Below are 24860 nucleotides of genomic sequence, written 5' to 3'. Positions count from 1 at the left end.
TCTGGCCCAGAGACCCCACACTGCCCAGTTGTACCCATGTGACCAATCAACCCACTAACCTGTACATCTTCGGAATGTGGGAGGAAACCAGAACACCCGGAAGAAAGCCACCCAGTCACGAGGAAAACATACAAACTCTGCTGGCGCTGTAACAGCATTATGCTAACCGCTACACTTCCATGCTGCCCAATAACATATTGTGCATAGAAAAGTGTACTGAATTCCCAAATAAAGCTCAGATGTTGTTTGATCTGTTCTCGCTGATTTCTCTGTTCTGTTTTCAAAATCCTTAATTTGAAGGCCAGCGATCCTTCAAACAAAAGGTACCGTGTTAAAAACCGCAGTTTGTTCCTTTAAGATTTTTGGCCCGCTTTGATTAGGAGCTCAATGTGCGATTGGTGCCTTTTCTTCAACACTGCAGAACGTGGGGAGTGTGGTTTCAGTGTTGCTGGAAAGTGACCGTCTACTGTGGAACCTTCCAGAAGTGAAGTGGTCAGAGCAAACCATTGCCTTGACAAAAGAACTACAAGATGAATGCATCAAGCTGATTGTGCTGAATTTTCTTGAGGTGGTCAAAAATGAAAGCTTCCTCCTCCTGCTGAAGGTAAGCTGCATTTTCTCCCCGTCACGTGCAGCAAATTTCCATTGGATTGTCACAATAGTTGAATTCATACGAGGTATTGGTGAGGCCTAATTTGGAGTAGTGTGTATAGTTCTGGTCACCTACCTCCAGGAAAAATATCAATCAGATTGAAAGAGTGCTGAGAAAATTTACAAGAACTTTGCCAGGACTTGAAGCCCTGAGTTAGAGAAAGGCTGAATAGGTTAGGTCTTTTATTCCCTGGAGCGTAGGAGAGTGAAGGAGATTTGATAGAGGCATACAAAATTATGAGGGGTATAGAGGGGTATAAGAGAGGCGGGGTGGAGATGCGTCTCTGTCAAAGGACGTGTGATGTGCACCTTCCCATCTCTAACCTGCAGATTACCCTTGGATAAGGTGTAGCAGCACCTGCTCAGCCCTCCAATCAGGGTCACGTGAAACCATGGGAGCAGGTGGTGGATGGTCGTATGAGCACCCGGTGCACATCACAAGTCTTGGCTATGTGGACAACCTCTGAAGAGTGTTGATAATGGCTGGGGTCGCTCGTCGTGTACAGGCACTGCCCAGAAGAAGGCAATAGCAAACCACTTCTGCCAAGAACAACCATGTAAAAGACTGTGATCACTCATATCACACAACATGGCACATAATGTTGATGATGATAGACGGGGTAAATGCAAGCAGGCTTTTTCCACTGAGGTTGGGTGAAACTGCAACCAGGGGTCATGAATTAAAAGTGAAATGTTTAAGGGGGAACTTCACTCAGAAGGTGGTGAATGTGTGGAAGGAGCTGGCAGCGGCAGTGGTGGATGCAGGTTTGATTTCAACATTTAATGGAGATTAGGATTGTTACATGAATGGGGTCGGGTATGGAGGCAATGGTCCCAGTGCAGGTTAATGGGGTTAGGCAGAGTAATATTCATGGACTAGATGAGTCAAAGTGTCTGTTTCTGTGTTGTAGTGTTCTCTAACTCTACAGTATTCTGAAAAAATCTTGTCTTTTATGCATGCAGTGTTACGTGGTCAAGGTAAGATTTAGGCAAGCAAAATGCCTTGTTCTTTTTTTTTTGCAGCAACTTGTGCTGTACACAGCAAAGCCCCACACATAGTGAGAAAATAATTTATGAGATCATCTGCTTTAATCCTGTTGAATCAGAATCAGTTTTATTACCATTGACATATGTTGTGAAATTTGTAGAGAGATAATCGGCATTTAACATGATTCCCCTGTCTTTCTAATTGTGCCAAATCATCGTGCGCTCTCTGGAGAAGGCCGGTAGATCCTCAGCTTAATATCTCAAAAGTCAGCACTTTGGAAGATTTGACATTCCCTTGGTATTGGACTGCAGTCTCAACCTAGATTTACGGACTCCAATGAGCCTTAAATCTAACTCCTGCTTCAGACGGGAAAAGCTAAAGTTAATGCCAAAAATTGTTCTCTTTGTCTCCAGTGTAAACCATGGGCACATTTGTTTGTTGAAGCGGCCCACTGAAACTCCCAGTGTTTGCACTTCCCGCCACCGGGTTCTACATGTTGTAAGTCGGTTCTCTGGAGAGTAATGGTGAGAGTTTACCCACCCTGAACCAGATTAACGAAGAAGTTTGTTCTTGATTAGCCAGGGCATCGAAGTGTGAAAGCAGGGGAGTGGGGATGGCTGGAAGGACTGGATCAGCACGACTGAATGGCGGAGTAGGCCTATATCTTAATGCCTTATGGTCTTAAGAAGTGTTGGAAACCTGTGAACAGATTGCATGGTTGGCATCCTTCAAGCAGGAAAAGGAGATAAAATGGTTGAAATAAAGCACATAATGAAATGGTGTCATTGCCTTGATATTTCATTCTGACATTGTGTAATCATTACAGTAGGATTAATTCTCAATCTGTTATTTTGAGATAATAATTCTTGTTTCCTGGATGCTGAGGCTGTCCCTGGGGGGAAAATTATCTTTGGCCCGACAGCAAGGTTATATTAAAGTTATTGATTCTGCTGGAGATGTTGCTTGTCCCTCAGCCAGATATGTAATTTGAGGAATTTTCTTGAGAATTTTCCAGAAAACGTGGTGATTTATTAGCCTAGACGTCAGAATAAATTACATATCAAACCCCTCTAAAGCATATATTCAGAATGTACAGGATGAAAAGTGATACTCTTTTGTTGTTGAAACCTAGGTTTGGATAGATTCAAGATTGTTGGAGTTTAGATTCAGTAGTTTCCAACAACCTCATTGTGCTAACTACCTGCTTGTAGCCAGAGCAAATTCATTGCTGATATGCAAGATGCTTAATTTTGATATATGCACCCCACCATACCTCCTCATCCTCCACCACTAATTTATCATTTCCTGTCAGAGTCACTTAGTGCACAGATACAACATTCTGTCTGACTTTTTTTTTTTGAACAGGTGTCCGGTCCCCGAGCAGGAAATTTTTACACGGCCTGAAAACTGCACGGCACTTTAATAAAACATTATATAAAAGGAAATTCCAGCTGCATAGCGATAAAGGCTATGTGCATGGGAGCGCTTCAGTCTCTGTGCAGCTGTGCACCCGCTTGGTTTAGAGGGCACAGTGCTGCTGTACCCAGCACAACTTTACGTACACACAATCTGTTCTATGTATACAAGCTATTCTTGTGTACTTATTGTGTTCTATATGCTGCTTCCAATCGGGAGGAGCAATCATTTCATTCTCCTTTACACCTGTGTACTGACAAATGACAGCAAACCATCTTGAATGTTTTTAGGGTATGTGAGAGTCATTTATGCTTTTAAGATGTGTGCATTGGGAACTGGGTAAATGGGGGAGGGGATTAACTATATGACACTTAATCATGAGTTTTGTGTGGCCACTAGTGAGTCTTTTTTTTAAACAATAAGGTTTCAGGGCAAGCTATAACCTGCTAGGAAGGGAGACCTGCACTGTTTATCAGTAGGGGAGAATGATGTGGAATCTGCTTAAAATGCTGGAGAGGTGGGATTCCTTGTGCTTCGACAAATCACCAATGCATTTGGACATACAGCAGAGAAATGGCCTATTAATCTATTCTGATCATGATAGAAATGTAGAAAACATACAGTCCCTTTGGCCCACAATGCTGTGCCGAGCATGTACGTACTTTAGAAGTTATGTAGGGTTACACATAGCCGTTTATTTTTCTGAGCTCCATGTACCTATCCAGGAGTCTCTTAAAAGACCCTATCGTATCCGCCTCCGTCGCTGGCAACCATTCCATGTGCTCACCACTCTCTACGTAAAAAAACTTACCCCCTGACATCTCCTCTGTACTTACTTCCAAGTACCTTAAAACTGTGCCCTCTTGTGTTAGCCATTTCAGCCCTGGGAAAAAGCCTCTGACTATCCACACAATCAATGCCTCTTCTACACCTCTATCAGGTCACCTCTCATCCTCCATCGCTCCAAGGAGAAAAGGCCGAGTTCACTCAACCTATTCCCATAAGGCATACTCCCCAATCCAGGCAACATCCTTGTAAATCTCCTCTGCACCCTTTCTATGGTTTCCACACCCTTCCTGTAGTGAGGTGATCAGAATTGAGCACAGTACTCCAAATGGGGTCTGACCATGGTCCTATATAGCTGTAACATTACCTCTCGGCTCCTAAACTCAATCCCGCGATTGATGAAGGCCAATGTACCGTATGCCTTCTTAACCACCGAGTCAACCTGCGCAGCAGCTTTGAGTATCCTATGGACCCGGACCCCAAAATCCTTCTGATCCTCCACACTGCCAAGAGTCTTACCATTAATACTATATCCTGCCATCATATTTCACCTACCAAAATGAACCACCTCACGCTAATCTGGGTTGAACTCCATCTGCCACTTCTCTGCCCAGTTTTGCATCCTATCAATGTCCCGCTGTAACCTCTGAAAGCCCTCCACACTATCCACAACACCCCCAACCTTTGTCATCAGCAAATTTCTGGTCCCAGCCTGAAACATCATCTCTGATGCAAATTGATGCCTGTTTGGGCACATATGGATGCATATGAAAGAAAGATATTTAGGGGAAAAAATGCAAAAGACATTTAACATAGAGTTTCCAAATAGCTGATCTGCACAAGATGAAAAACCTTACTGGCAGCTTACAAGGTTTTCATCCTTCACTGTGGTTTTGTGTGTGAATGTTTACATGTACATATTTTGGCAACGAACAGATGGATACAGGTCTCCCGCTGACAAACTGCTCAACTTACCAGAGCAGCTACGCTTTATCACATATTTAAAATTGGCAGAAATGTATGAAAATAACAGGCAACCTCAAAGTGCAGGCATTTGGTTGTGGGCTGGGTAAGGAGGAGACAAGAGAAGCCACCTTTATATTTAAAAAAGAGAAAATGAGATTGAAAGGGAAAACTGATGGTCAAAATTGATTCTTACAAATTGTATCCAAATGTTCAGTGGCAGGGTGTTTGAAACCTTGAAATCTACTGCACAGTGCAAACAGATGTGCTTTCATTCCCAAGGTTCTTCATACAAGGAGTTGTCAATCTGCACTGAGTGAAAATAGCATGCAGAAAGCAAACTCGTTGCCAAAAGACGTGGAAAACATTTTGAGCTGTTTCTGTGCACTGCAGTGCATTCAGAGGACTGAGAATAAGGCTTGGGAGGAGGTTCTATCGGAGATGGGTAACCTAGGCACATCAGAAAAGAATGCAAAATAATTTCTGGCTCATGAGAAGATAAAGTTTTTAGTTTCATTAGAAGAAACTGGTCTTGATAAACTGGTTAAAAAATGTATCATGTTTACAATCTTGCTACCACAGCTCAGCAGCCTGCATGTTTAAATATAAATTGTACAGGTGCTGCTCTGGATTAATTACAAAACAAGGACTGCGTGACACTGGGAAAGTGTTTCTAATCTGGACATGAATTCCTTCAGCTTCTGAGTGTAAATATTATATTGCAGAAATGCTGAATGTAGTTTTACCTGTTAAGTGGAAGATGCTTTGCAAACGTGCAGTAGCTGATCAGCTTTAGGGGCTCCCTAGTTTCTCTGCATATTCTGTGTTATCAGAAACATGGCAAATGTAAATGCAGTTTGCAAAACTAGTTGCCTTGGTTTCAAGAACTATTGGTGAGGGAGCGTAAACTGTAAGGAGCATAATTTAATAGTGTGGCTGTCCATGAACTTCACAGCTCTATGTGCTAAACAGTCAGCATATGTGCTCTAAAATTCCATCTCTTTTGTTATTTCACACACCTTTGTAGAGTAAATCATATTTTTATGTACAGGTAGTTAAAGCCTTCACTTTCCATAAGTGCCCACTAAAATACTATCTGAACTTTCCAGGCGCAGACAATGAGCAGGACTCCGTACTTGGTCCGAAGAACTTTTGCAGCCATTGAACAGAATATCACAGTATCAGAAGTTTGCTTGCTATTTCAGGCTGTGGACTTGCTGAAGAGTCAAGTGGATGAAGAGGTGGTAAGTGTGCAATTATCTGGTCAATGAAACACTGTGTTCTGAATAATTGCCTCTAGAGAACAACTTTTTTAAAAATTCACAAAAAATTATGTTTCTTTTCAAGTTTTCATTCTTCTTCACTACATTCAGTCTCGAAACAGTAGATCTTGCTGCACTTGACATTTTTACTAATGTAGTTCTAATAATTTCTTCATTTTAAAAAAAAGCCAACTTCCCTCCCATCTATAGAGAGGGAAATCTAATTAGCTAACTTTAATGACTTGTGTGCAGCTGTTTTCTCCACCAGTGATAAATGTGCAGCACGAATTGATCACTTCACGTGTCTTCAGAGAATTTGACCTTGTGCCAGCAGGAAATAGCAGGGCGTTGATGATTGGTTAACCACTGTGGCAAGCAAAAGGATCACAGATGGTGATTTCTGCCCTCTTGCAGTTGTCCGCGTTCAGTTCTGCTTTGCTGTTCTGTGAGCACCAGACGGAGCCTCTTTTATTTTTAAAAACCCGTACACCAGACAATTGTCCAGGCAGACCAAGTGACATCATTGATTAGCCGAGGGAGTAAGCTGAATCTGAGTGGAGTAAGGAATATGGTTGCCATGGTAACGCGGTTCATCCGCCTCTGATTCGTCCCCTTGCACAGGGTTTTGCAATTGAGATCCAGGCCCTCTTTGACAAGCTCAGGACATTTCTGGTTCAGTCTTTCTACGCTGTCCGTCACACAGAAGGCTGGAAGCTGATGAAACCTTACGACAAGAAGCAAATAGAAGCAGGTTTGTGATGTCCGAACGATGGGGTGGAGGTGGGGGGTGTGAACCACTCCTGTTGGAGTTCAGTCATCTGCAGAATTGCATCTGTGAATAATCCGTCCTGTCATCTTTGTTGTAGGAGCAAGTGTAATTGTATTATATATACGCTGGTTCATAAAAACGGGTAACCTTCAATTCAGCAGATTTTCTGCACAAGTGGTAGTGACAGTGGTATTATCAGGGCATCTAGCTGGGATGTGGTTTAACATGATGATCAAAAAGAATTTTCTTGGTCGTTGCATTCAAAGAATAATGTGGGGCTGATCTGTGGCGAAGTATTGTTGGCATTCTCTGTGCTCGGTCTTTGATTTCTCTTTTTTATAGTTTTTCTGTTCCGTTCAATTTTCTGAACCAATTTGGCTCATTTTTGTCACCTTGCAAGGCTGGAGAGCCATAAGTGCACTGTAGTGCTCATCGTATTCTCTCTGTGTCTGTGTCTCTGTCTGTATCCTATGGTAGCGTCAATCTTTGTCCTTTGAGTTTTGGTTATATTTGTTTTCTCGATTTCCTCTCGCTAAGCAAGTTGAAGTCTCCCTAAGGATCCAGATGATTGTTTAACAATTATTCAGCAGTATGTACTGTTCTGAGGATGCCAGTATCTGTAGGATGGAAGCAAGCTTTAATTGTGCGGTATGGTGAATGTCGTCCTTTGTTTTAAAGTATGTTATGCAGTTATGAGTTGTGGGTGAGGCTTTATGGCAGCCTGTGCTAATGCCGTGATATTTATGCTATTAAAAAAGGCAATCAAGTAATAACAGTATTAAATGCATCATAACATGTAGTTTGTGTTAAAATGCTTTGTATATAAAGTTACCATTAACATAATGTATTCTGCTGGAGGATTGGAAATGATGTAATTATGGTTTCCTGTCAATGTAATCGAAGTAGTCAAACTTGGCCTTGCATTTGAACAGACAGCATTTAGATGGTTAGCGTGAGACCATCTCCAGGGAATTAGAGCTGTTTTGCTTTTAATTGCAGGTTAGCTACAGTAAGTGCAATTCAAGTTTTTAAAAGTTCCCTGGCTCTTTAGTCTTGCACAAATAGGAGTCCTCAATCTCTACACCCTAGTGACCTTCGAAGAACAGCCCTTGTAACCTGAGATCGCAGGGGCACACTTGGCCCGTAGCTACATGCGTGCTCCTTCAGAAGCTGAGAAGTATAAATTCTTGCACAATATCCCTGTGTGAGGGCAGCAACGATGAAGTAGTTAGAACAGAACAAGAATGGGCATTCTGTCCCTTGATGCCTGTGCTGAACACAATGCCGAATTAAACCAAGTCTATTCTGTTTGCACAGGATCCACATCCTTCTGTCTAAAAGCCTCACTAAGTGCTGTAATCGCATCTCCTTCCTCCATTACCCCTTCCGGACACCCACCACTCTCCGCATAAAAAAAACTTGTCCCACCCGTCTCCTTTAAACTCCCCTCCCTACTCAAAAGCATGTCCTCTCCTGTTTGACATTTCTACCAAGGGGAAAAAGGTTCTGTCTGTCTACCCTATCGCACCTTTCAGATGAATTTTCACTTAATGCTTTTCTCCATCAAAGTGCCAGTAAAGTGGTCAGCTTTAAATGGTTCCCTCACTTTGTAGATTATGAGGCCACACAGCTCTCTCGCTGGCAGTATTGCCGTAAACCAGTGAACTGGTCTTGCAGTATTCTCAATGTCCAACAGGGTCTTGCAGTCACAAGAAAAACTTCTAAGCCAATCTCTCGCTGTCAGACTGCACACCGCCTTCAGGCACCATCTCCAATGCTGTTCTGTAGCAGGCAGCACGATCTGCACTGTCCAGCTCCTCCACTAACGAGCAACGACGCTGGGGTAGGCCTGCAATACTTGCAGTTCTTAATATCTAGCAGTGTCTTGTAATCATGAAAAAGACATTTGAAAAAGATAATAAGCACTTTATTGATCCCAAGTGGGAAATTCTTCGGTTACAGCAGAAACACTTAAAAGCAAACTGAGCAGTGTGCAGACTTAACTCGTAATAAAGTACAGAATAATATACATAATAATTTATCAATGTGCAATAATAATGTACAAAAAATAAAACAGGCTTTTGTACTCTGATGTGTGTTCTCCTGTGGCACACTGTTATATATGCTTCAAAGTTGCTGGTGAACACAGCAGGCCAGGCAGCATCTCTAGGAAGAGGTACAGTCGAGGTTTCGGGCCGAGACCCTTCATCAGGACGAAGGGTCTCGGCCCGAAACGTCGACTGTACCTCTTCCTAGAGATGCTGCCTGACCTGCTGCGTTCACCAGCAACTTTGATGTATGTTGCTTGAATTTCCAGCATCTGTACATTTCCTCGTGTTATATATGCTTATTGTATTTGGTAGGAAAGATTAATGACACCTTTGGTGGGACCCAGAGAGGTCGCTGCATCAGAGCATGCTGCCATCTTAACAGAAAGTGATAAATGGGCAGCAGCTTGTCCAGATCACAGTCAGACTATAAGACATTGGTGCAGATTTATGCCACTTGGCCCATTTTGATCTGCTCTGCCATTCCATCATGGCTGATCTATTATCCCTCTCAACCCCATTCTCCTGCCTTCTCCCCATAGTTATTTTACTTCACTCATCACTTCTAGTTGTAAACATAAAACTTTTTCCTCCAAGAAATACATTGTTGAGTAATTAAGTCTTCAAGAGAAACCAAGCTCACAGCATGGAATAAAAGTTGGTGCTCCAAGCAAGGAGGCACAAGTGACTACATTTGCTGTGATCTGGAGCAACACACTGAAAGTTGGTGTAACTCAGCAAGTCAGGCAGCATCAGCGGAGCAAAATGGGCAGTTGGTCTTTCAGGTTGAGACCCTTCATCTGCAGTGAAAGAAAGGGGAAATAGCCATGTAAAAAGTTAGGGGGAAGGAGTGGAGCAAGACCCAGCTGAGGAGAGAGTGGAAGTAGTGCCAGAAGCTGGGAGGTGAGCAGTAGAAATGAGAAAGGTGATTGGAGTGTGATAGGAGAGGTAGTTGGAATATGGGATGTGGGGAGGACAGAGGGTAGTAGTGGACAGCAGAACCAGTGGGAGGAGTGTGTGGGTGATGGGCAGATGGAATGAGTGGAGGAGGAGCAAGAAACAGGGTGATGGGGGCTGTGTAGATAGAGACGGGAGGTAAAGGAGGCAGAGGTAGAGCAGTTATCAGAAGTTGGAGAATTCAAACATTCATGTCGTCAGGTTGTAGACTACCAAACTGGAATACCAACAAGGTGCTGTTCCATGAGTTTGTGTTTGGCCTTACCTTGGCTGTAGAGGAGGCTGAGTACAGGAATGCCAGTGTAGCAATGGAGAGGAGAATTAAAATCATTTAAGGGCACTTCACTGTTGTAGTAAGTCAGTTAATCTTTCGCTTTGGTCTTCCTTTGTTCTACTGTAGTGAAGGAAGTGCAGTTATTTCTGGGGCAAACAAGGTAATTCAAGTTCAAGTTTATTGTCATTCATCCGTACACATGTATGCAGCTAAATGAAACAGCGTTCCTAAGCATTTTTCGTAAATCTGTCAGTTGATCCCTTTCATATCATCTGTTTTAACAAATTGATTTGTTTTGTTAATCTGGTATTTACCTTTCTCGTTGTTATAATAGACTAGTCAAGACACCTGGTGCTTTATGTCTAAAGAAAAGAATAAACAGCTGACATTTCGGGCTGAAACCCTTCATCAGGCCTGATGAGGCATCTTGGCCCAAAACATCAACTGTTCACTTTTTTCCATTGATGCTTCCTGACCTGCTGAGTTCCTTCAGCATTTTGTGCATGTTGATTTCCAGTATCTGCATATTTTCTCTTGTTTACTGTCTGACGCTGCTTTCAAGTCAGTGAAATAGCTGTTCAGATTACATCAAGAACCATGAAGCTAGAGTCAACAAAAAACAAGTTTCAACACTAATCTTCAATTATTTAATTTTAATAGATTTTTATATATGTTTTCACCACAGTCGATTCTTCAAAGTATTATGCAAAATATAGTGGAATGACTTTCTTGGGCTCTCCTTCCAATTTAGTCTTTACGTTGCTTTCTCTTATTGCTGTCAGCTTTTACCTCTGCACTGTACAGAGAATATGAAATGTTCATGCCAAAGTTATGAAAGGGATCAACTGACAGAACTTTATAAATAATGTATAGATACAAGAGTATTATGTGCATTACAATAAAATCACTTCCTATCTCCAGTAAATATTGAGGGAAACTTATAAAAGACAAGAAAAACAGTGATGATCGTGCTTGAAGCATGTACCTGCTGCCTTAGTCCTCCTTGGTGCCAATTGTTTGGGAAACATTAGAATAGCACTTTGATTCAATGTGCCTTGAGTCACCTTGCTGGTGACAGATGGCCAGAATGTTCAGAGTAGTAAACTAATCATGTTGATAAGATTGCACTGAATAAAATATTGAGTGGGATGTCCGAAGATGTTTGTTGGCATCACTACTGCTTTTTTTTTCATTTTGATTTATTTCATTTAGAGATGCAGCACAGTAACAGGCCCTTATGGCCCAGCAAGCCTGAGCCGCCCAATTACATCCAAGTGACCAGTTAACTTAGTATCCTGTGTATCTCTGGAATTTGGGAGGAAACTGCAACTCCCAGAGGAAACCCACATGTTAACACGGAGAATGTACAAACTCCATACAGACAACAGCGGAATAGAATCTGGGTCGCTAGTGTTGCAATAGCATTACACTACCAAGGCAACCATTTATTCTCCCTGCAGCAAAGGAAGGGTGACCTGATAGAAGTACATAAGACTATGATTGTCCACTCTCTCTGTGCCTCTCAATAAAGTTTTCTTTCCCCATGGTAGGGATATTAAAACAAGAGGGCCCAGGTTTAAGATGGAAGGAAGTAATTTCAGCTGGGTTCTGACAGGTATTTATTTTTAAATGCAGAGTAGTTGATATGTGAACTGTGCTTTTAGAGGTGATGGAATTAGATGTAATTACTATATTTAAATGTTATTTAGACAAGCACTTAAATAGGCAAGGCATAGAAGGCTATATTCCTAATAGAGGCAAAAGTTTAGCATAACAGTGAAGGGCCAAAGAGCCAGTTTCTTTACTGGATAATTGTATAATGGATTTGGTTTAATGTCTACTCCAATATTCCCAGCAGGGGAGCTGGATTTACAAGCCAGTGAGGAAGGGGTGGCAGCCCCTTGGAATTCATAATTACAGTCATCGTAACATAGGAGTATCACAGAATGCTGGAGGAACTCAACAGGTCAGGCAGCATCTATGAAGAGGAATAAGCAGTTGTTGTTTCAGGCTGAGACCCTACATCAGTCCTGATGAAAGGTCTTGGCCTGAAGCATCAGCTGTTTATTCCTATCGAATATTTAAGGGCCTCAGTAGAGTGGATGTGGAGAGGATGATTCCTCTCGTGGGGAAGTCTAGGACCAGAGAGCGCAGCCTCAATACAAGGGCATCCCTTTAGAATGGAGATGAGGAAGAATTTCTTTAGCCAGAGGGTGGTAGATCTGTGGAATTCATTGTGCCACAGACGGCTGTGGAGGCGAAGTCATTGGATATATTTAATCAAGAGGTTGATAGCTTCTGGATTAGTAAGGGTATCAAGGGTCTGGGGAGAAGGCAGAAGAATGGGATTACAAGGGATAATAATAATTGAATAGAGCAGATTTGATGGGCCAAATGGCCTAACTCTGCTCCTGTGTCTTACGATCCATAGATGTTGACTGATCTGCTGAATGGCCGTCTCCAGTGAGAGCAGCTTCTCTGTTTGGACTTTATTTTTAAGAAAGGTTTTCTCTTCTGTTTGAGTTTCAGAATGGCAGCCAGCCTTGTGATTCTGTGTTTCAAGCTACGGTGAAACTGTGATGAGGCAGAGAACGTGCATGCTGTGTCTGATCGGCATTGTGTATTCAGTTCTGTCGCCTGCTGTCTGAAGCAAGACACTGCTCAGGCAACCAAGGTTTCACTATTAAGGGTGATTCATTCAGTGTGTGAAATCTGTACTCAAATAGAAGGAAAGCAGTTGAAAGCACTAATTTCCTACAGTTAATGGTTGTGCTTGCGTTTCCTTGCATGATCTAAACAGTGAGTTAGACTGTCCCTGAAGAGAAATATTGCTTGTCATGCAGGAGTCATCTGCAGCACAATTTACTTTTCCAGTCAGGTAAAACCTTTCTCAATGCATTGGGGGCAAACAGCACATTTAGAATCAGTGACTCTCTTTGAAATCCTGGAATCCCGAAATCCTTGAAAATGAAGGAAAGAAAACTATAAAAATTAAATTAGCAACACACAAAAAATGCTGGAGAATCTCAGCAGGTCAGGCAGCATCCGTGGAAGTGAATACAGTCGAGATTTTGGGCTGAGACCCTTCCTCAGAACTGAGAAGGAAGGGGAAGCATGTTAGAATAAAAAGGTGAGGGGAAGGGAAAGATGATGAGCTGGAAGGTGATAGGTGAAGAGTGGCTGGAAAAGGTCCACAGCTGGAGAAGAAGGAATCTGATTGGAGAGGAGAGTGGACCATGGGAGAGAGGGAAGGAGGAGGGGACCCGGGGGAAGTAATAGGCAGGGGAATGGTTGGAGGGGGGGGTGAGTAGAGAATTTGTTTACCAGAAGGAGAAATCTATATTCATGCCATCAGGTTGGAGGTAGATTTGCTTTATTTGTCACTTGTACATCAAAACATACAGTGAAATGTGCCATTTGCATCAACAACCAACTCAGTCCAAGGATGTGCTGGGGGCAGCCTGCAAATGTTGCATGCTTCCAGTGCCAACATAGCATGCCCACAACTTACTAACCCGCATGTCTTTACAACATGGGTGGAAACCAGAGGACATCCACGCGGTTACGGGAAGAGTGTGCAAACTCATTACAGACAGTGGGAATTGAAACCTGATTTCTGGTGTTATAAAGCATTACACTAACTGCTACACTACCATGTTAATCTGCACAAGCAGATTAACTAACGACCTCATTTGTAAAATACAAAAGATCTGATGATCTGTCTCCCATTCTCTTGAAAGAGAAGAGCTGGTGGATGCTCTGTAGATTCTAGAACTATTGCTGTTTATTCCTGTTCTTTGTCTACAGCAAGCTTAGACCCCTTATTCACAACAGAAGAATGGGTATGAAGATCTTAACAGATCTTTTTAAAGAGGCTTCAAGAGGACATGAACAAACTGAGTGGATGAGAACAGACAGATAGACCATAATCAGGAAAAATGTGTGGTTGTCTACTTTAATGCATAAAACATGAAAGAAGGAGCATTGGTTCAACTCAGAGAGATTGGGTCATGTTGATGCACAAAGGGACCTAGCTGTGTTTGTACTTAACTCACTGAAAGCCAAAATGCAAGTATAGCAAGCAGATTATAGGCATGAGAGCCTGCAGATGCTGGAAATCTTAAACAACACACAAAAAATGGTGGAGGAACTCAGCAGGTTGGGCAGCATCTGTGGAGGGAAATGAGGAGTCACTGTTTTGGGCCAAGTTCTCCAAACTTTTGTGTGTGTTGCAGCAAGCAAATTATGAGGACATATATTATGATGACTTGTATTATGATAGCATTTGATTAGAGGTGTAAAGAAGTGTTAATGCATTGTGTATAGCATTAGAGAGGCCATACACTTGGAGCATCATGTACAATTTCAGTTTCTTTACTCAAGAGATTTATCAAGATTCGAAGAGTACAGAGAAAATTTACAAGGATGTTGCCAGGACTTGACCTGAGTTACAGGGAAAAGGTTATGAAAGAGGTATACAAAATTTTGAGAGTTATAGATGGGGTAAATGCAAGCAGGCTTTTCCCACTAATTTTGGGTGAGATTAGAACTAAAGGTCATGGGTTAGGGGTGAAAGGTGAAATGTTTAAGAGGAAGACGAACTTCTTCACTAGTGGTGTTGAGAGTGCTCGGTGCAGAAGTGGTGGATGCGGTTTTGATTTCAACTTTTAGGAGAAGTTTGGATAAGTACATGGAAGGGAGCAATGTTGGGCTACGGGTCCGGGTGCAGGTTGGTGAGACTCAGCAGAATAATAGCTCGGCATGGACTAGGTGGGCCAAAGGGCCTGTTTCTGTGTTGTAGTGTTTTATGACTCTATAAAAATTGTACTTCTCACATAGTGCATGAAAGTTTACAAGACTGTTAAGTTTATCATGGGAGGGATTAAGTAGACTGGGACTGGACCTTTGGAGTTTAGAAGGATGAAATGAGATTTTGTCAAAGTATACAGAATTTAAGAGTAAATAACGAGACTTAGCAGACTAAATAACGAGACTATTTCCTGGCTGAGGAGCCAAGAGCCAGGGGTACAGTTTGAGATTAAGGACTTGTCTTCTTCACCCACAGGGCAGTGAAACTTTTGAATTCTTTACTCTGGAGGGCAGTGGAAGCCGAGTTAGCTCCTTTCACAGGGCAGTACGGTAGTGTAGTGGTTAGCTAATGCTGTTACGGTGCCCGGTGAAAGATCAGGGTTCAGTTCTCACTGCTGTGCATAAGTTGTTTTTTTTTGTACATTCTCCCCGTGACCATGTTAGCTTTCCTCCAGGTGCTCTGGTTTCCTCCCACACTTTAAAGACCTATGGTTAAGTTTCGTGAGCTGTGGGTGTGCTATGTTGGTGCGGGAAGCATGGCGACAGTTGCCTGCTGTCCAGACAACCCTCATTGATTTGATTTGAGGCAAACAGCGCATTCCACCGTATGTTTTGGTGTGCACCTGACAAATAAAGCTAATTTCTATCATAGATTTCTGGATAATGGAGGAATCAAGAGGCTTGGGGACAATGCTGGAAAATGCACTTTATTAGCTACACCTGTACACCTTATCAATGCAAATACCTAATCAGCCGTTCATCTGGCAGAAACTCAATGCATAAAAGCATGCAACCATGGTCAAGAGATTTCAGTTGTTCTGACCAAACATCAGGATGTGGAAGAAATATGATCTAAGTGACTGACTGTGGAATGATTGTTAGTGTCAGGCAGAGTGGGTTGAGTCTCTCAGAAACTGCTGGTCTCCTGGGTTTTTCCACACACAGCAGTCTCTAAAGCGGGAGTTCTCACCTTATTTATGCCATGGACCCTTTTTGTTAACTGAGGAGTTAATGGACCCCAGGTTTGAAACCCCTGCTCTAGAGTTTGCAGAGAATGGTGTGAAAAACAAAAAACATCCAGTGAGTGGCAGTTCTGTGAGCGAAAACGCCTTGTTAATGAGAATTGTCAGTGCAGAAGGGCCAGGCTGATTCGAGCTGACAGGAAGGCAACAGTAACAGTACTTGAGCTACAACGGTGGTGTTCAGAGGAGCATCTCTGGATGTACAACACGTTGAATTGAAGTGGATGGGCTACAGCAGCAAAAAGACCAGATAAGCTTATTTGACAATTCTCTCTGATTTGCATTAATTTTGGCCTTGTAATGTCTTTATGGATATTCACAGAAAACTGACCTTTAGCATCTTGGTGCAGTGTTGACCAGGCGATTTTGATGTCAATGGACACTTCTTAGTGTTGAAAAAATAGGAACTGAAACTTTCATTGGTTTCCTGAGGGGAGGGGAAGAAAAGTACACATTTGATGCTTAGGGTCTGGTAGGGGCAGCAGTGAAGATGAATACAATTGTTGCATTCAGAATGGGCCATAAAACATAAGAGTAGAATTAGGCCATTCAGCCCATCGAGTCTTCTCTGCCCATTCCATCATGGCTGATTTATTATCCCCCTCAACCCCATTCTCCTGCCTTCTCCCTGTAGCATTTGACACCCTTACTAATCAAGAACCTAATGATGCATTGCTGCACGCTTGAATGTTTGGTGGGGGGGGGGGCGCCGATGCTTTTTTGCTGGTGGGGGAGTGGGAAGGTCGTTGCCTTGCTGCTGCTTGTTCATGGGAGGGGAGAACTGGGGGGGTTGCTTTGGGGTTCTAACATTTAGCTGTCATTCATTCTTTGGGGCACCCCTCTGTTTTCGTGGAAGTTTGTGAAGAAAAAAAATTTCAGGATGTATATTGTATACATTTCTCTGACATTAAATGTACCTTTGAAACCTTTAAATATACCCAATGACTCGGCCTCCACAGCAGTCTGTGTTGATGAATTCCACAGATTCATCATCCTCTGGCTAAAGAATTTCCTTCTCATCTGTGGTCTAAAGGAACATCCCCCTATTCTGAGGCCCTCTGGTCCTAGACTCGCCCACTATACGAAACATCCTCTCCATCAGGTTAGGTAAGTATCTGACAGGAACGAATTTGCTGATCTGTGGGAGGAGAAAGGGAGTACGATAAACCTGATTACTTTGATACAGCTGGTGCCGGTAATGCAATTGGGCATTTTGAACTACCTGTTGTAACTCAAACTGCTGCATTTACATTGTTTTAATACTACTGCCAAATTCAGGTTGATTGCCAGGTTATGAATAAATGAATCTCAAGGTAGAGTATGGTAACATATATGTACCTTGATGATAAATTTTACTTTGACTATTGTTCTCAGTAAGTAGGCAGCCCAGACCAAAAGACTCCCAAGATTATATGGTGGATGAATTGTGTTGCTGTCTCTGTCTTCAGAGAGGTCCAGCTGAGTGAATGGAAACTGAAGCTCCTTCATTTCTCCCTCAGCTGGTGCAGCCATCATCAAATGTAAATATCAAAAGATTTCCTGTGCATTTCCAAAGCCTCGTGTAACCTTTTAACTGCATTTTCACTGTCTGTCAAAGTATTTATATACAGCGTAGAAAATCCAGCCTTTCAGGCCTCTGCCAACCTATGTAACACAAGAGGATAACATTCTGGCCTTTTCGCTAAATTCCAGAAAGTATTAGATTTGAACTGTATAAAACTTGTCTTTGTTCTGTTTCTTGTGTTTTTTTTCTTAAATAGTTGTCATTTTAAACATTTAATTCTTTGATCTAATACATTCAGCCTATTGAATCTTTTCCACTATTATGTTAGTCTGGCCAAGTTTTATGACAAAGGAATGGATTTTGCTGGCATTTTGAGAATGGAACTAACAAATGGACTGAGACGAAGAGAAATTTCTCTGGGGATTGTAAATCTTTGGAATTTTCTACCCGAGAGACTCAGTCAGGAGCTATGTCGAGAGATTTTTGGATAGTTCAGTAATAGAGATGTGGAGACCAGCTGGGAAAATGAAGTGCATGGTTAAGTGTGAACTTAATTAAATGCCAGAGCAGGCTCGAGGGACCTCTGCTTTTTAAGAGTTTTTTTATATGTTTCATATTTTCAGCTGCTCTGGACAAAGGTGATGATAGAAAACTTGCCAAAAGACCAACCTTGACCAGTTTCCAGGTAAGGATTATGTCAACTTCATGATGTGTTTTAATATTTTCCATATGTGTGTACTTGAGAATGCAATTCTAGAACTATACCTAATTTAACATATCAGTTATAAACTTCAAAATGGCAAATTAATCCAGGATTAATTTAGTAGTGCTCAAGTAACTTGTTATTAATTAAGTATGTGCATTAACCTTGCTCACAGCCAAAAGAAAATCACCTGCTCAATCCTGCCACACCTGACACAGAAGAACAGGTCTGCAGAAGGGGGAAGCTGCGGTCAGGTGTAAGTGTGTCCCAAGGCCGTGTGTCCAGCAGTTCCAAGATGAAATCTGAGGGATTGGGAGCATCGGTGCCGAAATCCAACGGGCGAAACTATGCCAGCGTTTCGAGGAAAGAGGAAGGAAAGGAAAAGAACGTTAAAAAGCTGAGTGAGAAAATGCCAAAAATTGGGAAAGGCAATGAGAAGAACAGCTCAACAAAGACAAATACACCTGCCAAGACCAGACTGGAGGCCAAGACAAACGGTGTGAGTGCTGTTAGTAAAGTGAAAGAACCTTCTGCAAGTTTCGCTAGTCAAGCAGTTCCTGCAGTGGGGAGCAAAGAAACCAGTGGTCATGATGGAAAATCAAATACGGGAGCCCGACCAAAAGTAGCTCCTAATACTCCGTCTGGAGTCCAACTGAAGTCAGGAAAACCACTCAAGAAAACCACTCATCAGGCAGAGAAAAATGGGAATAGGTGCCATTCCGACAAGCTGGAATGTTTGAGCAAGGTCTCCCCTGTGGAGACAATCAAGCAGTCCGGTGAGCTAGAGGAGAACCATGTAACAAATGGAGTGAACAGTGGTGGGAAGAAAATTGCAACTGTCAGCAATCCTGTTGAAAATGTTGCACAGGAGTCTGCAAAGAGCCCTGCGAACCAGAAGGTTTACTCTGCAGGTTTGTTACTTCTGCAATTGAATTAGGACTTTATTTCCTGGAGCGTAGGAGAATGAAGGGAGATTTGATAGAGATACACAGAATTATGAAGGGTATAGACGGTAAATGCAAACAGGCTTTTTCCACTGAGGTTGGGGAAGATTAGAACTACAGGTCATGGGTTAAGGGTGAAAGGTGAAATATTTAAGGGGAACGTGAGCAACTTCTTCACTAGGAGCGTGGTGAGAGTGTGGAATGAGCTGCCAGTGGAAGAGAAGTTTGGACAAATACATGGATTGGAGGGATATGGAGGACTATGCTCCGGGATAGGATTAGGCAAAATAATAGTTTGGTATGGACTAGATGGGCTGAAGGGTCTCTTTCTGTGCTGTAGTGTGCTGTGACTCTGAATGTTAGTGCTTTCAATGTTTATTGTCCTCCCATGAGCCTGCTGATGTGCTTTAGTAAGGTGGAGAGATTGTCTTTAGTTATGAGCTGTACCGCAGCTGCCATGACCTTGACTGCAGACAATGTTACACCGCACAAACTGATGACTTCCAGCACCAAGCAGCACGGGGGGACCAACGTAACCCTGCTCCTCTAGCCTGACATGCTATCAGTACTTATTTATGCCCATCACCCCTATTGGGGCACAGACTGCCGACAACAACCAGCTCAGACTCCTCTGTCCAGGGCCAAATTGTCCGTAGGTGTAACCCATCATCTTAAATCCTTTCTCTCCCAGGGCTGAGGTCTTTGGAGCTTCTGTTGGCGTTTCTGTAGCTTTGGGTTTTTATGGGATGGAGTTGCTGGCCTCTGGCCCAACCCCCATCCTTTCACAGCTGGGCTAGGGACCATTCTATCAGGGATAACCAGTAAATGTTGGCCTTGCCAGATATTCCCCTATCCTCTCAAATATACAGCATAAAAAGAACAAGCAGCATGTTTGTTTTCTACTTTTTTTTGTTTCTCTTTCTCTCCTCCCACCTCACCACCCCCAATTCCCCAGAGACCCTTGCCCCATTAAGTATTTCTTGTGCTATATTGAATCCAATATTCAGATAGCTTAGTGTCAGGTAGCTGGTCCTGATGAAGGATCTTGTCTTGAAATGCCGACTGTTTACTCCTCATAGATGCTGCCTGACCTGCTGAGTTCCTGTAGCATGTTGTGTGTGTTGTTCTGGATTTCTAGTACCTGCAGGATCTCTTGTGCTATTGTGTAAATGAGAATTGCGATTTCAACCAGATTTCCAGTAAGAATTCCAAGTGCATTTCAGATCCATTTTCAAGGACTTTACAAATCAAAGCAATTGATATGTCGCACTTTAAAACATTTGCAACCTCCCGGGATGCAATTCATGATATCTGTAGATCCCTCAAAGGAATTTATGGAATCCAGGTCTATAAATCCCCCAAATTTGCTGCACAAGTTGATAGGATGGTTAAGAAGGTGTATGGTTCAAGATTCAAGCTATATTTATTATCAAAGTGCGTATGCAGTATACAACTCTAAGATTCATCTTCTCCAAACAGCCACGAATCAGAGACAACCATGGAAGCTGATCAAACAAAAATATCAACCCCCCCCACGCACAAAACCATAAAACAGCAAGATAATCAGCCCCCCCGCACCACGCTCAAAAATCAAGTTGTGCAAATGGCAACTAGAACATGACCTCCCCCCACCCACAAAAAAAAAGTGTTGTCCTTCATTCGTCAGGGAATTGAGTTCAAGAGCCACAAGGTAATGTTGCAACCCTCTAAAGCCCTGGTGAGACCACACTTGGAATATTGTGTGCAGTTCTAGTCGGCTCATTGTAGGAGGGATGCAGAAGCTTTGGAAAGGGTGCAAAGCAGATTTACCAGGTTGAGGACTGGATTAGAGAATGTGTATTATGAGGGTAGGTTGAACAAACTAGGGTTTTTTTTTTGGAAAGGATGATGATGAGAGGTGACCTGTTCGACGTGTACAAGATGATAAGAGGCATAGATAAGTGGATAGCTAGAAAACTTTTTCCCATGATAGAAATAGCTAAGAGGGCAAAAGTTTAAGGTGATTGGAGGAAAGTATAGGGGTGAGTGTTAGAGGTAGTTTTTTTTTCAGAGTGGTGAGTGTATGGAATGCCCTACCAGGGGTGACGGTAGAGGCAGATACATTAGGGTCATTTAAGAAACTCTTGTATCGGGACATGGATAAAAGAAAAATGAACGGCTATGTAGGAAAAAAGGGTTAAAATGATCTTTGAGTAGATTAAATGGTTGGCACAGCATCATGGGCCCAAAGGCCTGTACTGTGTTGTACTATTCTGTGACCTAGATGGTGAGATCCTTGTAACCTTCTCCCGTACAGTGCATATGTGAATGCTTCCAACCTTCGGAAACCTGAACACCAGTTTCAGTTTCAGTGGGCTACTCTTCTGGTTTATCTACAGCACAGGTGATGGCAAACAACTGCACTAAAACCTAACCTGTTTTCTTTTATTTCCCCTCCACAACTACAGTTAACAAGCCAGCAACTGTTGTGAAAGCAACAAAAACACCATCCACAAAAAGCCCCAGACCGACCTCCAGTGGGTGAGTAACAGTTGTGGATTACTTCATAAAATCTCTTTATCTTGCCCTTTGTCTCTTATAAAGACCTTGGCAAGTAGGATTAAAGTTCCAAAGCATTCTGCATGTACTGTACATGAAGAACAGGAGAATCACTAGAGCGAGGGTTGGACTGCACAGGGGTAAAGGGGAAAATGTGTCTTGTGCCAGTGAGGTAGGGGAGGTCTTTAATGAATAATTTATTTCAGTGTTCACCTGTGAGAGGGACCCTGACGAATGTGAGGTCAGCCTAGAACCAATAGACTCACTTTCAAGGACCCTTCACTCGTGTTTTCGATATTTATTGCTTATTTATTTATGTTTTTGCATTTGCAGAGTTTGTTGGCTTCTGCAGTCTGGTTGAAAGCCCAAGTTGGCAAGTTGGGTGGTCGTTCGTTGATTCTGTTATGGTTACTATTCGATAGATTTGTTGAGTATGTCAACAAGAAAATGAATCTCTGGTTGTTTATGGTGACATACATGTACTTGTATAATAACATTTACTTTGAACAGGCTAATGTACTGGAGCATGCTGAGATTAAGAAAGTCAGTGTTAGAGCTTTGGAAAAACATTAAAATAGGTTAACAACAGATGTTGCAATCCGGGTCATATTACGATCGAGGAACGTGTTTGTAGACCGGATATTGAACTTTCTACTGTTGGACTTTCGCCACATTCCACCGAGATACAACACTGGGCGTCACGGGAGGTCGTTCCTGCCTTTGGCCATCGAATATGCAGCTCCTCCCGTGGAGGGTCAGACACCCTGAGCCAACGGGCTGGTCCTGGACTTATTTTCCATCTGGCATAGTTTGCATTTTGTTGTTTGATTGTTTGTGGTTTTTGTATTGCTATATTTACGCTCTATTCTTGGTTGGTGCGGCTGTAACGAAACCCAATTTCCCTCGGGATTAATAAAGTATATCTATCTATCTATCTAGGTAAGTCCCCAGGCCAGGCGGGATATATCCCAGGTTATGGAAAATGAGGGAAGAGATGCCTGGAGTATTGATGATAATCTTAAAGATGGAAATTTTAAAGATTAGATTTAATTGTCACGCGTATATCGAAACAAATAATGAACTGCGTCATTTGCGTCAAAGACCAACACAGTCTGAGGATGTGCTGGGAGAAGCCTGCAAGTGGCGGCAAGCTTCGACACCAACATAGCATGTTCGCAACTGACAACCCGTATATCTTTGGAATGTATGTGGGAGAAAACTGGAGGAAGCCCATGCAATCACAGGGAGAATGTACAGACTCTGTACTGAGAGCCCATGCAATCACGGGGAGAATGTACAGACTCTGTACCGAGAGCCCATGCAATCACGGGGAGAATGTACAGACTCTGGACCGAGAGCCCATGCAATCACGGGGAGAATGTACAGACTCTGTACTGAGAGCCCATGCAATCACGGGGAGAATGTACAGACTCTGTACTGAGAGCCCATGCAATCACGGGGAGAATGTACAGACTCTGTACCGAGAGCAGTGGGAATTGAAGTCTGATCACTGATGCTGTCAAATGCTAGTCGCTAAAATGTTACTGTGCTGCCCACTGGCATTCTTTGCACCCTCACTGCTCACAGGAGTAGAACCAGAGAACTGGAAGTTAGCAAGTGTTGTTCCTTTATGTCAAGAAATGTAATAGGGATATTCCTGGGAATTATAGACCAGTGAATCTTACACCAGTGGTGGGCAAACTAGGAGAAGATTCTTGGGTTCAAGATTTATGAGCATTTGAAGAAGCATTGTCCTATTAGAGACTGGCAGTATGACTTTGTGAGGGGCAGGTCGTGCTGCACAAGCCTAATAGTCCTTTTTAAGGAAGTGACAAAACTGATTATTGAAGGTAGAGCAGTGGATGTGATGTACGTCGATTTTAGTAAGGACTTTTATCAACTTTCCCCATGGAAGGCCCATCCAAATATTCTGAAGGAATGTGATCCATCGAAATTTGGCAGTGTGGATTCGGAATTGACTATCCCACAGAAAACAGTAGATGGAGTGCTTTCTGCCTTGGAGGTAGGTGACTAGTAGGTTACACGGGGATCTGTTCTGGGATCCCTGCTCTTTGTGACTTTTATAAATGACTTGGATGAGTATGTGGAAGTTTGGGTTAACAAGTTTGCCGATGACACGAAGGTTGGTGTAGAATGGAGAAGGTTGTCAGGATGTAGAGCTGGGTTGAAAAGTGGCAGATGGGAGTTCCATCCAGAAGGGTGTGAAGTGTTACACTTTGGAGGGTCGGATTGGAAAGCAGAATACAGGGTTAATGACAGGAATCTTAACAGTGAGGAGGAACAAAGTGATCTAGGTATCCAAGTCCACATATCCCTCAAAGTTACCACCCACAAGTTGACGGTGGCTAAGATGACATATAGTGTGTTGGCCTTCATTAGCCACAGGATTGACTTCAAGAGCTGCAAGGTAATGGTGCAGTTCTGTTAAACTCTGGTGATACCATATTTGGGGTACTGCTTGCTTCATTATAGGAAGGTTGTGAAAGCTTTAGAGAGGGTGCTGAGGAGATCCCTTGGATGCTGTCTGGATTAGAGAGCTTGTCTTGTACGAAAAGGTTCAGCAAGCTGGGGCTTTTCTCTTTGGAGTGAAGGAGAACGAGAGCCAACTTGATTGAGGTGTATAAGATAATAAGAGCCATAAATAGAGTGGACAGCCAATTCCTTTTTCCTGGGGCGTATACCTGACTACACTTTTACGGTAAAGTGAATGGAGGAAATTTTAGGGGTGATATCAGAGGAAGGCTTTTTACGCAGCAGTAAGTAGCTGGAATGCACTGCCGGGGTGGTGTTTGAGGGTGATACAATAGTGATGTTTAAGACACTCTTGGATAGGCACATGAACGAAAGGAAAATGGATACCTATGGGCTACATAAGATGGAGAGATAAGATTGACCGTGGAATTGGTTTATGTACTGTTAGTCGGCACAACATTGTGGCCTGAAGGGGCCATATGGTGTTGTATTGTTCCGTGTCCTATAAATAAGTGTCCCTACCCTCTTGCCATTCCCCTTCCCCCCACCAGTACTATAATGAGGGATTTGAATATATTAATGGTTGCTGCAGTGAGACGTTGACCTGGTCCAAGGTATTAAAGTTGCAGGAATTCATCCACTTGAGACGACAGAATATCTGTGTGTTGATCGTTCTCGAGCAGAATCAGAATCAGTATCACTGGCACACGTTGTGAGATTTGTTAACTTTGCG

At 42.7% G+C, this 24860-nt stretch overlaps 1 protein-coding gene across 1 annotated transcript in view; it reads left to right on the top strand.

The window, feature by feature from the left end:
• The window catches only part of btbd8 (BTB domain containing 8), a 119113-nt gene that overhangs the window by 86010 nt on the left and 8243 nt on the right, over positions 1 to 24860 (top strand). The window contains exons 11-16 of the mRNA XM_063064660.1: positions 422 to 604; positions 5914 to 6048; positions 6688 to 6817; positions 18073 to 18134; positions 18328 to 19063; positions 21544 to 21616. Of these exons, the coding sequence (XP_062920730.1) occupies positions 422 to 604; positions 5914 to 6048; positions 6688 to 6817; positions 18073 to 18134; positions 18328 to 19063; positions 21544 to 21616 (1319 nt within the window). The remainder of the gene's footprint in view (positions 1 to 421; positions 605 to 5913; positions 6049 to 6687; positions 6818 to 18072; positions 18135 to 18327; positions 19064 to 21543; positions 21617 to 24860) is intronic.

This window comes from Mobula hypostoma, chromosome 12, assembly GCF_963921235.1.
Source record: "Mobula hypostoma chromosome 12, sMobHyp1.1, whole genome shotgun sequence".
Taxonomy (NCBI): domain Eukaryota; kingdom Metazoa; phylum Chordata; class Chondrichthyes; order Myliobatiformes; family Myliobatidae; genus Mobula; species Mobula hypostoma.
Note: the sequence above shows the minus strand (reverse complement) of the source record. Positions and strands in the feature narration are given on the sequence as shown.